The sequence below is a fragment of the Passer montanus genome, unplaced genomic scaffold, assembly GCF_014805655.1.
Source record: "Passer montanus isolate IOZ18808 unplaced genomic scaffold, ASM1480565v1 scaffold53, whole genome shotgun sequence".
NCBI classification, from domain to species: Eukaryota; Metazoa; Chordata; class Aves; order Passeriformes; family Passeridae; genus Passer; species Passer montanus.
The window spans coordinates 672673-688256 of NW_024370263.1; the positions used below are offsets into that span (position 1 = coordinate 672673).

General features: G+C 48.5%; 1 protein-coding gene across 1 annotated transcript; it reads left to right on the plus strand.

Annotated features, from left to right (window-relative positions):
* Nucleotides 1-83: 83 nt before the first annotated feature.
* SDF2L1 (stromal cell derived factor 2 like 1) lies at nucleotides 84-6022 on the plus strand. The gene is made up of 4 exons (XM_039724654.1): nucleotides 84-129; nucleotides 2218-2538; nucleotides 3255-3451; nucleotides 4643-6022. Exons 1-4 carry the CDS (start codon nucleotides 84-86, stop codon nucleotides 4919-4921), a joined length of 843 nt encoding a protein of 280 aa, XP_039580588.1. The 3' UTR covers nucleotides 4922-6022.
* The last annotated feature ends 9562 nt before the right edge of the window (nucleotides 6023-15584 follow it).

Here is a 15584-nt window from a genome sequence, read left to right on the forward strand (position 1 = left end):
TATATTCTTTTTCTATAATCTGTTGCTTTGGGTAAGCATACACCCTCTGAAATTTCCTTGAGCCACAGATTTTTCATTCCCGCATGCTAAAAGCGTTTGGCACTCCTCCAGCTGCACCTGATGGAAACGGTAGGAGTTTCCAAAATGCTTGAAAATCACTTGTGCATAAGGGGGGGGAGTTTGAGTGATTGAAGGCTTTGTAGCCACATTTTACATTCTCCCCTTTTACAGCACCGTTGAATTATTTTGTTTCTGTGCATAAACAAGAATGATAAAGGGATTCCTACCAAAAAAAGTTGATGTTCCCATGACCAAGGTGAAGCCACATAATTTCTGAGGCAATTTCACCTGGAGCTTACAGCAATCTACCGGAAACAACAGAGGGCCGTGTGGCAATGAGGTGGTTGTTAATTGCCGTGGGTGTTAGGCATTGATGGCTCTTTGTTGGCAACCGTTCTAACCCAATTATGTTTCTAAAGTGGGACTGAAAAGCATTGTAGGGAGCACCGTGTAAACGGCACTGAATGCACCGAGACTGAGCGACCTCCCAGAAAGACAGACAGGTGCCAGCTAAAGCCCCATATGATTGATTTTGCACGGCTAAAATGGCAACCACAGACATCTGGTTTTGCCCCAGTTATAACAACAGAAGCAGTACTGGGCTGGTGAGTTTTGTTTCCCATGGAAAAAGGCCAGCATTTGTGTCCAGGTGCCTGTGACCCCGAGTGGCTGGCGCCTCCCAAAATTCAGAAAAGCACAGGACAGCTCCCAGACCCAACTTGCCTCCACCGAGAACCAGGGCTGCCCTGGCATTGCCAAGAGCCTCCTGCAAACTGGCATCAGGAAACTGGTTGTTGCTGTCTTAGTTAGAACAGCAAAGCTGCTTAGAATGACATAAAAATATGACATTTGACTATCAGTGGGGAAGCTTTTGCTTTTCTGTGAATAAAGCTTTATACCTCCAGCACTGTGAATTGAGTTTTAAGTCCTGAAGAAAGCAAATTGTGTGTGTGTGTGTGTATAGACATGAATATATGTGACCTGTGTTTAGTACTTGGGCTTGTTTTAATGCTGGCCTGGCACTTAAGTCAGAGATTTTTCTCAAATGTAGGTATAGCTATGGAAAACAGGCCAAAGCCAGCACAAAGAAACTGAGCATTTGATTGAGTGGTATCACATGGGCAGGAAAAACCTTGCAGCTTCAGGAGTGGTGGAAGAGAGAGTCAGCTGAGCATCTTATGATGTTTGCACTACCCAGCAACACTAGTGTGCTTTCTAAATCATCTTGTAATATCAAGTACAGTGTTTTAGTTCTTTGCTGCTGCAAGGACAAAATACCATTATTGCAAAGATGTAAGTCCCAAGATGGGATCCCTTCTACCTGTTTCCTTGCCACTAAGATCAAAATCTTTTGCTCTTTTGAATTACTTTAAATTAGTCACAGTTTTACATGGGACTTGCACACGGCTGTGATGTGGTACATGGGTCAACCCACTGAGCAGTTTCAGAGGAAAAAGAACTGTGTAGGAGTTCAAGTGTCCTTTGCCAATGGCTGCCTCTTATTGAGATTTTTTTTTGGGGGGGGAGTATTTCTTCAGTCTGCACAACTACGCAATAAAGGACTGTATGTGTGTTAATTTATGCAGATTTTTTCTACAGAATAGAGCTTAATAATCTCTTAGTTATAAGAACTTTGCAAGAGATTGAAGCACTGAAGGTGAATTTTGGGATCCAAAAAGAAAGGTGTTACATTATTGCTACAGCTGAATGTTACAGCAACCATTGCTAGTTCTTTGTATAGTGTTTATGCCCTATAATCAGAAGCTGTAATATAATCCAGAAATTACCAGAGCTGTAATGTATTATCATCCGAGTCCCTTCACAACCATGACTCCCCTTTGTTTTTCAACACTGTGTTACTTTTCCCTGTAAATCCCCCAAATGGGTAGACATTTACTCCATTCTAAGAGCCAGAACTGCGGGGCGGAGCAGACCTGAGAGGAGCAGCAGGGCTGAGTGCCCGGGCAGGGCAAGGGCGGCTCCCGAGGCCGGTCCGAGCCTGCCCGTGCCCGGCCTGACCGCTGGGCCGCTCTGGCTCTGGCAGGACATGTGTCCTTCCCCGGCTCTGACACAACTGCACGGTCCTGCCCGCAGCACGCGTTCCGCCGAGGCCCTTTAACAATCCCTCAGCCTGACCTGGCTGTAATTTTTATACAGCCCAGACCACGTTAGACCAGAGGGTAGCAGCGACAGACCTGGCCTCTCCTCCTACGTTCTCAGCAAGGGCAAACTGCAGAGGGGGGGCAGCGCGGCCCCGGGGGTGCCCAGCAGCCGGGGCTGACACCGCTCCGGGCCCGGCCCGGCCCCGTGAGGGAGCAGCGCCCGCAGTTCTCCTCCGCGTCCTCTCCGGGGGGGGAGCCTGGCTGTGCCACGGCAGGGAGGCGGCGCCGGGCGCCGTGACTTGCGGCTCGGTGCTGAAATTGCTTAACACCCGCCACAGCGTGCGGCTCCACTCTCACGAGGTCAAGTACGGCTCCGGTGAGCAAGGCCTGGCCGGGGAGCTGGACGGTGGCGGGGCCGGGGCTGTGAGGGGCCGAGGAGGCGGCGGGGTCAGGTCGTGCCTGGCAGGGAAATGGCGGGGGTGGGCGGCAGTGAGGGCTGTGGGGAGGCGGAGGACGCTGGAGTGTCCCGAGGTTCTCTCCGTGGTGCCGAGGAAGCGGCGGGCCAGGGATGGGTGTAGGGGTGGGCTGGGGACACGGCACGGGCGGGGGGAGGCCGAGCCTGTGGGACAGGAAGATGTGTCAGCTGCTCTGTGGGGCCCGGAGGCTGGATGTGACAGGAGCGCTTTGCCCTTGTCCCTGAGGTAAGCCCTGCTCTGTGTCAAGGCCCTCAGCAGTATCTTGCCCATTTGGCAGCGAGGTGTTGGTCTGATGGGGAACACGAAGACGTTGATGGTATTTTTGATAAAGGTGGGATGTGTGAATAGTACCTGTCACGGATCAGATTTTTTTCTTGTGTTCACCATGAACTTTGACAGTTGGCATCTGCTAACACATGCTGTGTTTCACTGCTTCCATCTGAAAGATGATTTGGTACCTGCATTCCTTTTGCAGTCAGTAAATGGACTGGGAGAATTAAGCACCTCGTTAACGTGAAGGCATGACAACATTAAAGCAAATTTCTGTAGTTTGCTCGCGTCTTTTTGAACTGGGGAAGGGGGATAAGTCTGGTGTCATTTGATTTTACTCAAACAGGAAGTGGGCAGCAGTCAGTGACAGGAGTTGAAGCTTCAGATGATGCCAACAGCTACTGGCGGATCCGTGGGAAGAGTGACAGCAGCTGCCAGCGTGGGACACCAGTGAAATGTGGGCAAGCCATACGCCTCACCCACGTTAACACTGGGAAAAATCTGCACACTCATCACTTCCCATCACCACTCTCCAATAACCAAGTGAGTTGGTTTAAATCTTAAGCTTTTGTACAAGTAATGCATGCTATTGACAATAGTCTCTCCAGTTACTTGGGTTTTTGGAGAATCAGGCTTGAGTACCAGCTGCCAGAAGCAGTATGTCTGTGCATATCCAGATTCAAGTGTAGGCTTTTCTGCATCTTAAAATTATGTATTTCAGTTCTTGACAAGGGTAATATAGTAGCTGCCAGCATTGGTATTTCACAGTACTTTTAACAAATCTGCTTTTTTTTTCTTTTTCTGCACCGCTGCTGCTGGGAAGGCTGAAATGTTTGGTGTTTTCTAGATGCAGGGGATTGAGTATCTCCCTCAACATTGTGAAGATTGCTCTAGAGCCTGGCAATTACTCATGTGTTATAACATTAGGCATTCCTATGTCCATGTTCCTTGGTGATCCAGTCTATTAGTCTCAGTTGTCTTCTTGCTATCCCTGTTTCATTTCACTGTTCCTATTTTTCTGTCCTCCTTCCACAGGAAAACTGAACTGCTCTTGCAATCATACTTAATTATAATTTTGTACATATCTAGAAGAGGATAATTTCTAACTGTAATTCAGCCCCAGAACAAATACTTCTCCAAGATGGAAAATCTCTTCTAAATAATGTAGTTGTTGGAAGATTTTTGTTGTTAGTCATCTCAGTCTTCCATCAGGCTGTGTAGATAGGTTGTTACATTCAAACTTGGAAGCTCTGACTCTTTGTGGAAAAAATTTCTTTCACCATGAGTAAAGTGGCTGAAACAATAAGGTTCAGTTCTATGTAGGGTGTCTCAATAATCTGATTATTAAAAGAAGCGATGGAAAAATAACGTTTCAAAACAGTTGTTTAAGGGAAAGATTGACTCTGAAACCATCCCTGAGTTTCATTTTCACTGTAGATACTTCATATATTGTCATTAAGGTAAGAATGTTCAACTGTCATTGTGGGGTTTTGTTTTGTTTGGAGTTTTTTCAGCACTTTTTGCTCAGATGACAGGTTGGAGTTTGTTGGCACTTTGTGTTCAGATTGTCTGGTAGAGCCTTACTGCTTCTGGCTTCAGTAGCTGTTGGCAAGGCAATACAGCAACACTTCTTTCCCCATCCCTGCCTTTAACCCTGCTGACCGCGCTTGATGTTTGTGTGTCCTGGAGGTGTCTGCTTACCCTTTCACTTCAGGAGGCTTGTGTCTCTAACAGGAAGTCAGTGCCTTTGGGGACGATGGCGAAGGCGATGACCTGGATTTCTGGATTGTGCAGTGCAGTGGGACTTACTGGGAGCGGGAGGATGCCGTGCGCTTCAGGCACGTGGGCACGGAGGTGTTCCTGTCCATCACGGGGGAGCAGTACGGGCACCCCATCAGGGGCCAGCGGGAGGTGCACGGCATGCCTGCTGCCAACCACCACAACTACTGGAAAGCCATGGAGGGAGTCTTCATCAAACCCAGTCTGGACCCTGCAAAACATGATGAGCTCTGAATTGACACGGGAGCCAAATTGCTTCGTTTGACTCCAGTGTTTGGAGATGCTAATCCTTGGTCTCTTCTAAGTCCTGCCTTGCCTGTGTGACTGATCTTCTGTGTTACTGAAGGGCATTAGTTCATTCTAGGAATGCAGCACTTCTCTGGGGAGTGGCTTCTGCCAGGTTCAGCCACTGACATTTATGTGGTGAAGTCCTTTCTGAATTTCCAAGCTTTATTGGTGAAACTAGTTCATACATCTGTTAGGTTTTGTTGTCATTTGTTTGCTTGTTACTTTTTCTCGAATTCGAAGGAAATGAAAAAATGAAAGTAGTACTTTTCTCTAGTCTCAAGTACAATCAAACTTTGTATTTTGTAATCTTTTTCCAGTTATAATTAAATATTTAGAAACTGATTTCTACATCCTAGTGAAAGATTGTTATTGATGAGGAGATGGATTGTGTGTAGAAACAGAAAAATGGTTCTAAAATATGGTGGTTTTTGAATGACTTGCAGTCAACTATTTAGTCTTTGAGTTTAAAAAAGTCAAATTGGAAATTGCATCCAGTGTCTTATGAGAGTTTCAATCTGTATTGTATTGGAAGACTTGAAAATATTGTGTATGTTGGAGTAAGAAGACAAAATTTTAATAGTTTTACTTTGTCCAGGAAATTCAGATGTTCTGGTAGTGGTGGTACAGCTGATTGTCCATTGGTAAGGCTGCTCTGCTCTATGAACAGGTGCAGAAAACTGCTGCTTGCTTAATTAATATTAGAATTGTACGGAGTTTCTTATGGTGTAAAGGAACAGTTAAATTTGGCTTACCTCTGTGTCACTCTACAAGATCAGTATGACAATCCAGGTGAATAAATAGTGAGGCATACACCTCTGTGGGGTTTTTATGTGTGAATCCAGAAGAGCAAAAAAAAGAATCCAGAAGAGCAAAAAAAAATCTGAATGAATGGTTTGGTCGTGGATTTCTGACAGAGTGGTATGCACTGGAGTGCTAGCAAGGAATCTTCACTGAAGTTGAGAATTTCTGTGGAAAGAAATTAATTCTTCAGTGCGTTTTTTACACAGTGTTTCTGGTAATACTGATTAAAATTCAAAATACCATGTATTTGTGATTTTGTCTCAAATTGCAAAGCTCAAGGAATGAGTGAGAAAAGTCAGAACATTCAGGTGTTCTTGTTTCCGTGTGCAAATTGTTTACTGATTACAGTGCTCATCAGTCAATCAGTTAAAGAAGCAGGAAACTGATTTGCTGCTCTTACAGCTGCAGCTGGGAGCTGCAGTGTTGGTGTTGTGTTGAGAGGGTGCAGTAGGCAGCTGAGCTCAGCTTTACAAATCCAGCAGGCTGCTCTGTGCTCCTCATGCAGGAGTGCTGCCCAGGCAGGCTCCAGGCTTTATTTAAGGATTTCCTGCTAGGGAAGGTCTGTCCAAACCCTATGGAAAAAGGAACCTCTGTAACAGCATTTCTGTGTACCTTGCTATTTTTCTTCAAAGGAAAAGGTAAGAATGTTTTTCTAGTAATTTTAGTTGCATGTGTGTACTTAAGGATTGCATTTTGGAGATTAGGTAGACTGGCTTTTGCTGTTTTGTATTAGAAGTAAACTTTCCTGTGATTAATATTTCAGGTTTGCTGATACTCTTGACTAATTGGTATTGAGGTTATAGCTATAAAAGGATAACTATTTAAAAACAAAACAAACCTGCATAAACAAACTTTTCCCTTATTAAGGAGAGCTTTTCTTTTGAAGGTGGCATATACATAAACACAAAAAATGTGATGGCATTTGGCAGGAGGAAGAAATAGTCTTGGCAATGAGTTTTCTAAGTTCAGTAAGAGCTACACCATATGGGCTTAGTGTTTGTGCACCTGTGGAATACTAAATTGGCTGAGAAGGGGTAGAGCTGTGGGGCTCATCTGGGTCTGTGTGCCAGGTATCATCCCCACCCAATGCCTGTCTGTGCCTGGATGTTTCTGTCCCTGGCAGAGTGGTTTTCAGTCTTATTTATTGTGCTTGAGTGGGATCTCACTGGATCTTTGGCTTTCTGGTCTGGATTTGAACCAAATTGGTTTGGTGAAGCTGCAAAAAAAATGATTTTTAGTCCTTATTGCTTACTTTCTTATGTTCTGTTTTGAAAAATATTTGTACCTTTTGTTTCTAAAAAACCAAGCTGCCACACACAAATATACCCATGAATGCCTTATTTAAAGACATGTTCAACAATATTCATGTGAACTGAGTTTCCTCCACTTCTGATTCTGACCAAAGTGTAAAAGTCACTTAGCCTAAATATTTCACTTGAATGTGTCACAATAGTTGGGGGGATTTTGTTTGCTTGGGATTTTTTCCCCCAGTTTTTATCACTGTAAGTGGTGGTCTGAAGGACTCTCAAATAAGGCTGGTTGAAGTACACCTTACTTTGGAAAGGTCTAATATAGTACTTCAAGAACTACTGGTACTCCTAGCATGCTGAATTCTGGCTGCAAAAGTCATGTTAATGTAGGAAATGCAAAAATTATAGCTGTGAAAAATGATGGCTTGTGCTTCTGTGCAAGTACTGAGATTCCAGAGTGTGATTCAGGTGTTTTTATTTACTTTGGCTGCTCATAATTCAACTTTTCAGTCCTGCCCCCATGGGTGAGTGTTAGAGACTTGGAGAATCTGGTTTTGTATTGCTATGTGGTGGTGTTTGTTTTCCATATGATTTTACTGTCTAAAGCTGTTGGGGCTCTAGGGTAAAATCTGTCAAATAGTGCATTTTACACATATGTATATTTCTAGTTCAATATGAAATGACAAAGTTCCTTAGATATGTTAATTTCTAGGCAAGTGTGTGCCTACAGATATTTTTACTCTATTTCTGGAAGCTCTTTAAAGCTCTGTACAACTGCTCTGCATATGAACACTTGCCACACATTTTGACTTTTTGGTCAGGATGAATGAAACCTGGGTTAAGTTTTTCCAATGTGCTGGAAGGGATGTGTTGCTCATTGATTCTTCATTCTGAATGTTGAGGCTAAATATAAACCAGTGTTTGTATTCAGATGGTATAACCATAATTTAATTTATTGTGTTTAGGAACACTAATTGGGTATATCTGTTCTTATTAGGTTAAATTAGCATATCTTTTTAAGGAGAAAAAAAATACAGTCAAAACAAGCCTGTAACAATGAATCTTACTCAGCAGTATTTGTAAGCCTGTTAGTTTTGCTGAATTTTCTGTCTTGTGCCTGCCTTCCCCAGCACTGAGGCAGTAGCTGACAGTGCAGATGCCTCAGTTTCACACCTGGCCCAGACAGGCTGAGCTGTGGCAGTGACTTCTTCCAGCAGCAGCATCCTGCTGGTGTCCGACTCCCTGCTTGGCATCCTTGCTGCCTCTGTGCTAAATTCCCTGCTGGCAGCCTAGAGCCTGTCAGAGATTTGTGCATGTAGGGTGTCTCATGCTAATGCCCCTTTCCTAGTTTTGAGTTTGCATCTGTGCCCTTTTGGTTTTGCAATTTTCTCTTTAAAAACGTCTCCCGTAATCCAGCCCTGGGCCACCAATCAATTATCTTTGATAATTGCTTCATGACATGGCTGTTTATCAGCTGCCTTTCAGGAACTCATGTGTTTGGGGTTACAAGACAGCGCTTGTGGTTGTGTCATTTAGCTTTTTAAGGAAGCAAGAAAAGAAGTTAAACAGGAATATTTGAGGCTAAGGAAGTGCTTTCCTCTTCACTGTGCTTGGTTCTATCCTGTGGGGTGGGAAGCACAGGGGATGGTTTTCTTCCTCAAGAATAAAACATTCAACCTTACCAACCTGGAGTACGTAGGAAACACAAAGGAAATTTGAACATTACCTTAGGGTTTATTATGTATGCAGGTCACAAACAGTAATAAACTTTAAGCATTTTGAAAAACCTTAGGAGACTAAAGGAGTAAGTATTTAATACCTCTTCCTTTTCCTTCCAGAGATATTCTAAGCATCTTAGTGCTCCCATATTTACAAATTCTTTGATAGGGTGTGTGGTATTTACACATAATAATTTCTTTTTATTTTCTGTGCAAAAGAGGGAAACCCAGCATTAGCTCCTTCTCATCTGTTTCCTGAATCAAACTTGCTGTAATTGCAGTAATGCATGGAAATTGATTGAGACATGGTCAGCCAATTCCTCTGAGGACAGTACTGGTTTATTTTGGGTGTGTATGAGCAAGGAGGGGATATAGTGAGCACCTTGAAAAGTAGACTTCAGCAGCTGCACTGTTCAATGCTTCCATCTATTTAAATTGCTTCAAACTGAACCGATTATAAAAACCTTTTTACTATATTTGGTATTGTGCTAATTCTAAATTAGCATAAAGTTCACAGTGATAGCTCTGATACTGATTCAAGCTGCTGTTCTGTGAGGGATTCATCTGTCTCCTGTCCTTTGGGAAAATGGTGTCCTGCTTCATTAGGATAAGAAGTGTTAGAAGCTGTATGACATCTCAAGGGTCCCGAACCCTTACGAAACACATTACAAATTAATCAGAATGTGTGCAATTTGTAAAGCTGTGTGATAATTTCCTGTGTGCTTTTTTTAAATGGTAAAAATAATGTGTTGATGGCTTTGGCTGTGTGGAGGACTGTCGAGCTTTGACTCGGATCTGTGGCTCTTTGCTTGATCCTCGTGATGGTTTTGTATTTATCCACCTCGGCTTCATTTTCTGGGAGTACTCATTATCAGTACAAGTGTGTGCTGTACTGAAAATCAAAGTAGGTGGGGTGAATCTAAGTGCAACTCAAACCACAGCTGAGCATAAGACGCAGTAGGTGCCCGAAGCTGTTATTTTTCTTCTGCTGATGCCCTCGCAGCCCCATCTCTGCAGCCTGCAAGGGTCGGGCTGGCTTCAGCCGCCTTCCGCGGCTGCCCGGCTTAGCCGGTGCCCGCAGACAGCCCCTGCAGGAGAGCTTCTCTTCTGCGCGCTTAAATACTGCTGGCTACCCTGTCCTGCCTGGGGAGCAGCCCTGTGGGTGAGCTGGAGAAAACCTTGCGTGGGGTGGATGCGGGCGGGCGCGTTGCGGGGAGCCGCGGCCGCTAGTGAGCGCTGCTCCTCCGCCTTTGCTGCCTGCGAGCCGCGTGCCTCCGGCAGCCCGGCGGGGCGTCAGCAGCCAGCTTTGATCGCCGCAGATTTATACTCTTCGGGGGGAAACAAATAACATCCGCTTCCCCCGCGTTACACTGCGAGGGCGATCAGCTGCTGCAGGACCGCCCGTGCGGCCGCGCCTCCTTAGGTGCGCTCTGCCAAGTCATGTACTGCTCGGTTATTAGAAGGGAAGTTTAAAGCATTAGCATAAGCTCTGAAGCGGTGCTTCAAGCGTTTCTGTTTACTATTTTTCTTTAGGATCGTTGAAGTGCGGCCAAGGATGAAGTCTGTTTGCTTACAGTGTACATTTAAGGCTATTGTCTGTATTGTGAAATTAAATACCGGTTTCTGCTCGGTGGGGGAAGAAAACGCACAAAAGGATCGTTAAAAAGGGAGCTCTCCTTGTCCTGTCATGTACAAAAATACGCATTGCATTTCGCAAGATCTCGACAGTAAAAGCTAAAACGAAACTGTCAGTTCCTAACTAGAATAGGCTGCACGTCAGTGGTAGTTACAGGAACACCTCTTACCCCCAACATAGCTCACCTGGCTCTCTTCGGCTCTTGCTGGACCGCTTCCCCCGGAGTAGATCCTGTGCCATCCGCCGAGGATTCCCTTTGGCATGAGGATGAAAGCCGAGCTGCCATCTCTTACCGACACGATATCGCTTTGCGAGCCGCTGCGAGATTTCTCCCAGCCACGCTGCGGGGATGCCGCTCCCGCTGGCTTCGTGGGTCACCCACATCGCAACCCAGGGGCTGTCCTCAGTGGGGACAGCAAGCGGCGGCTCCAGCTCCCTTTCCTCCCAGCGCAGTTATTGCCGAGGGCTTTGTTCACGTGCCAAAAGAACGTAATTTTTTTTTCCTTCATGTCTGCCTGGCGGTGCAATTTGCGTTTCTCAGCATCCGCTGCCTGCCGATACTCCTTCATGTCTAGCGGAAAGATGCTCTCGCAGGAGCCTTCAGGGATTCCGGGTACCGGTATTTGCGGATCGCTGCTAACGGCGATCCTTGGCTGCTGGCAGGAGCCCCTCATTCTCGTAGAAAAATTGTTCTCACGGCTCACTCTGCCACCATCCCTCTCGCCTCCTCTCTGCCGGGCACGATCGGCGTCTCTTTATTCAGCCTCGCCCGCCGCAGCGGGGCGTGGAGGGAGCGGGGAGGTGCCACGGTGTGCGCCGGCCCCGCCGGAGCCTGGGCGCGGCGCTCTCCCGCGGAAGAGCTCCGGGGCGGCCGCGAGCGGCAGCGCTCGGCCGCGGGGCCGACGGGGCTGCGCTGGGCAGTGCCGGTGTGCCATGGGTAGGCGGAGAGGGCGATTCCTCCGCTGTCTGCACCCGACTTCCTCTGCCCAGGCGGCAAGTTTAAAGCTCAGTAGCTCAAGAGCCCAAAAGGCTGCAAAACCGAATGGTTGTGCCTTCTTGTGCCGAGAAAACACAGCGGCGACTCAGTCAGTACCTGCCTGGGAGAGGGAGCTGACAGGCTCTCGGGGGCCCTGAGTGCTCATCTCGCATCAAGGACGCCCGGAGGCCTTAGTGCTTAGGGGTGTTCTAATCGTGCTTTTATACGGCTTGTGAGAGGGCTTCCGGCCCTGTCCGGCTGCTGACACTGAGAGGAACACGCCGTAATGCATTCTCAGCAGTTCCATCCTAGTACAAACCCATCAAGCTCGGTAGCTGGCTTCGGCGGGCACATGGAAGGTGATGCGGGAAAATAATCGCATAGGCAGTTTTTTAATCACCTGTCTACTCCCCTTGTACCCTCCCTGCTTGTTCAAAACGGGAAGGGTCATGACGCGTGCCAGCAACATCTTACACTGGGCTAGCGTTGAGTGTGCTTGTGACTCCATTGCCAAAGGGAAAAAAATACAGAGCTCTTATAGCATTAAACCTGTGCGGGTAAAACAGACCTCGAGAAGTGCAGAATGCAAGGCTTCTCCTGAAATTGCACCCAAGGGAGCACCATCTGCTCTCTCTTGCAAATATTATACTTTTGAACACATTACCTCTGCCTTTGCTGGGTGCGGATGTGCAGATGATTGCTGTCGAGCTGCAGGCAATTTTCTATAAAGCTGCACAGCAAAACACGTTTATGTTGTGCTGCGTTTCCTCAGCAATACAAACCCACGGTGAGATTGGCTCTCAGTCGAGCTTAGAGACTTCAGTCTCAAGGGCAAAATAGTTGAAAATGTTAAAATATTTGTCTCTCTCTATGTGCGCTGTTTTCCCTCATGATATGGGCGGCTGTTTATTGTGAGCAATTAACTGAAATCTTGCTGAAGAAATCCCAGCAGCCTCGCAGCCCCTCGGTCTCAGCTCTGGGGGGAAAAGTGCTTCGTGACGCCCCTTAGGAAAACTGCCTTTCCCAGGGCTAAAGCCGGGCGCTGGAGGACAGGATGGGTGCTGCTCGGCAAAGGGCGGGGAGGGGCGATCCGAACAGATTCGGTCCTTAAGGGGTAAATTCGCAGTTGGGAGGGCTCAACTTCCCTCCTCCCTACTCAAAAAGGTTGGGGTACTTGCGATTTTTTGGAAGCGGCAGCTGGAGGTGAAGGGACACCGCCCTCCAGGAGAGCAGGAGTGGGTGGTAGAGAAAAGCCTGAGAGCCCTCCCAAGACTGAAAATTTGACATTGCAGCTTTTTTCGGCTTCCTCCCCAGCGACACCCGAGAGCCGAGCCGGGGAGCGAGTGAACCCCGCAACTCTTGTTCTGCTGGGACGGGAGGTGGGGTCCCGAATGTGGGGAACGTCAGCACAAAGTGAACGTGCGTGTCAGTGACGGCGAGCGAGGGTTCCGAGCCCGGCGGTGCCCAGGGGCGGGGGCTGCGCGGGGCAGGGCGCAGGCGTGGAGCGGACCCACGATGGGAGCTGGCCGGGGGAGGCTGGTTCAGCATCCTCAGCACCACCCTGCCCCGGGCCGGCTCCTGCTCTGCCCACAGCACGCTGCTCCTTGGGACCCCGCGGCGGAGCTCCGGCAGCCGAGGCAGCACCGGCGGCGTGCCAGGGCATTGGCTCCGCCGGGGAGGAGATGCTGCGCGGGGCGGCGCTGGGAAGGCTGGTGCTGAGTGGGATGCTACATTAAAAGATGCTTTGAAGGGAAGATAATAATAAATGCAGAATGTCGCTTTTCTTTCCAACCTGCTTTCTGCGCTCTTCTGCATAGGAAAGTTGCCCGGTCCAGATTGTTCTTGCTCAGAAAACCACCTCAACGCTATATCATATTTTCTTATATCTGGTGCCTTAAGAAACAGAAGGAGAAGTGATTGTTGTTTGGTCTGAGACACTATGGTTTATACTAAAAGAATTCCTTAGTACTTAACCTAAAATAAAATTCCATCCTCATAAAGTGTTAGCTGAAGTCCAGGGATCTTTTGGAAGGAATAGGTAGAGCTATGATTAAGGTACTGAGCTGGAACTGATGAGCAGTACTCAGTTTGCAGCTGCAGAACTGAGTGATCCCAAAAACGTGTCGGTGCTTCTTCGTCCCGTCTGGAAGAATAGGTTTTCTTTGCCTTGTCTGTGAGCAGTGCTCTGGGTTCCGGAGCAGGTGTCCAAGAAGCCAGCAGGAGGATTGGGTGACATGCCCAAGTGAATCCCTGCCCTCCCAATACCCGTCTCCCGCAGCCCCGCCGAGCGGCAGAAGCTCACCCGCTGCCTCTCTGCGGTGGGCTGCCCGAAGCACGTTAGAATGGCCCTGTCCCTCGAAGGCAGGGACTTCTGCCTGTCCCTGTCCGGCTGTCCGGGGGCTGAGGGGTAACCGGGGATGGGGCCGGGCACGGCCGCTGCCGCCCGGCGGAGGGAGGCTGGGTGTTCTGCCGGGGCCAGCCCCTCTTTGGCCCGGGCTGCTGTGGCCCCTGCTCGAACCTGTGGGGTGACAGGGGGTCCCCACGCCTCGCAGCCCTTCTCCGCCCGGTGCTTTCGCCGCCGGGACTGGCCGGCTGCAGGTGGGAGACTCTCACTCACCTCTTGAGGGAAATGCGGCAAAACAGTGCGGGGGCTCACCCCCAAGCCCCCCGGAGGGCCCGGGAGGTGCTGTCCCGACGGTCGGAGCAGCAGCAGGCTCCCTCCAGGCTGGTCGCTGGGGCATTTATGTGCATCAGTGCATTTAAATTGAATAGAGAAGAGGCAGGGAAGGATGTTCTTGGATTTCGGGCAGAGGTATTTTGGGCAGAGATAATCGGAAATGTGTGACTGAGTAGCCTGAGCAATCCTCACTCCTGCTGCGTCGTCCCCCTTTCCCTTATAAGTTTATGCTTATTGTGTGCCCCCAAGTTAATAAAAACAATTCAAGACGTCTATGTCGAGAAGTGGTTTTAGCCGGTGTCCCCTTTGCCCCCGCCCTGAGCCTGTCCTCCCCGTCCCTGCTGGGACTGGCGGACGTGACTTTTCGCGTCAGCCGTTCACCCAGGGGATGGCAGTGGCTTCAAGCACACCTTCCCCGACGGAAGGGGGGCCGCCCTCTGCCTTCCTGTGTCAAGGTGGGGGAAGATCCTCAGGCTTGAAGCCCTCCTTTTGGTCAGAGCCTGCGAACAAAGCGGCGGGACCGACCGTCAGCGGGCTCCTCCAGGGCCCCTCGGAACCCCCAAACCATCTCTGTGCGAGGCCGCTTCACCCGGCAGCACTGTCGGGCTCAGCCGGCTGCGGTGCGCTGGCCTTGCCGAGCACCGAGAATGAGGCCCCGGCACCCAAACCCTTTCTCCGTGCCGGCGGCAGCGCGCCCGGGGCTGCCCGTGCCGCTCGCCGGTGCTCGCCGCGCCGGCGGGGCCGGGGCGAGCCCGCCCCGCCCGGGGAGCCGCTCCGCCGGACGGGGAAGGCAGCCTGGGGCTTTACCCCACCCGCTGTACGGCCGAGAGCCGTTCTGTCAGGCAGTCCAGGCTTCAAAGAAGACTCCTTACCCCGCTGCCTTCCATAATACAGGGTGCAAGTGGAAAACAGTTCGGCTTCACTTCTCCCGATTTAAGTATTATCCAGATTCTCCCGCCCCTAATTAAACTATCCCTCCTTTTTTTTTTTTTTTTTTTTTTGATTGGTCATTGTTTGTTAAGTTTTCTTCCTGTAACTTCCTGTAAAAATTTACTTTTCAGTAAGGTTGTCTGTGCATGCACAGGGAAATGAGAGGGAGAAGGGATCTGATCAGAGAATTCAGACAGACATTCAACCAAAACTACTCTTTCACTTGCTCCAAACGCTGCTATAAATGTCCTAAGTTAATCACTTGGTTTTTGGGGATAGGCAGCAAGAAATCCTTAGCTTTGCTCCTTCTTGGTGCCTGCAACAGCTTGCACATGAAGGTGACCTCCATACTTCTCCAGGATTGATGAGAGATCCCCTTTTCCCTCAGAATGGGAAGGTTTTTTTTTATTTTCTCCTTCTCTCAGAACACAGCCTCCCTTTTGTTTGAATTTTTCAAAATAATTTAAAGATGTGTAAAAGGTGTATCCACTATGAAAAAAAAACCAAGTAACAGAAGCTTGTGCTGGAGGGCTGTGTAAATTCAGATGGCCATCACCCCAACCTTGTTCTGAAATATCACAGGAATTTACAGTGGTGGAACAAACCAGTTTGTTTCTAGTA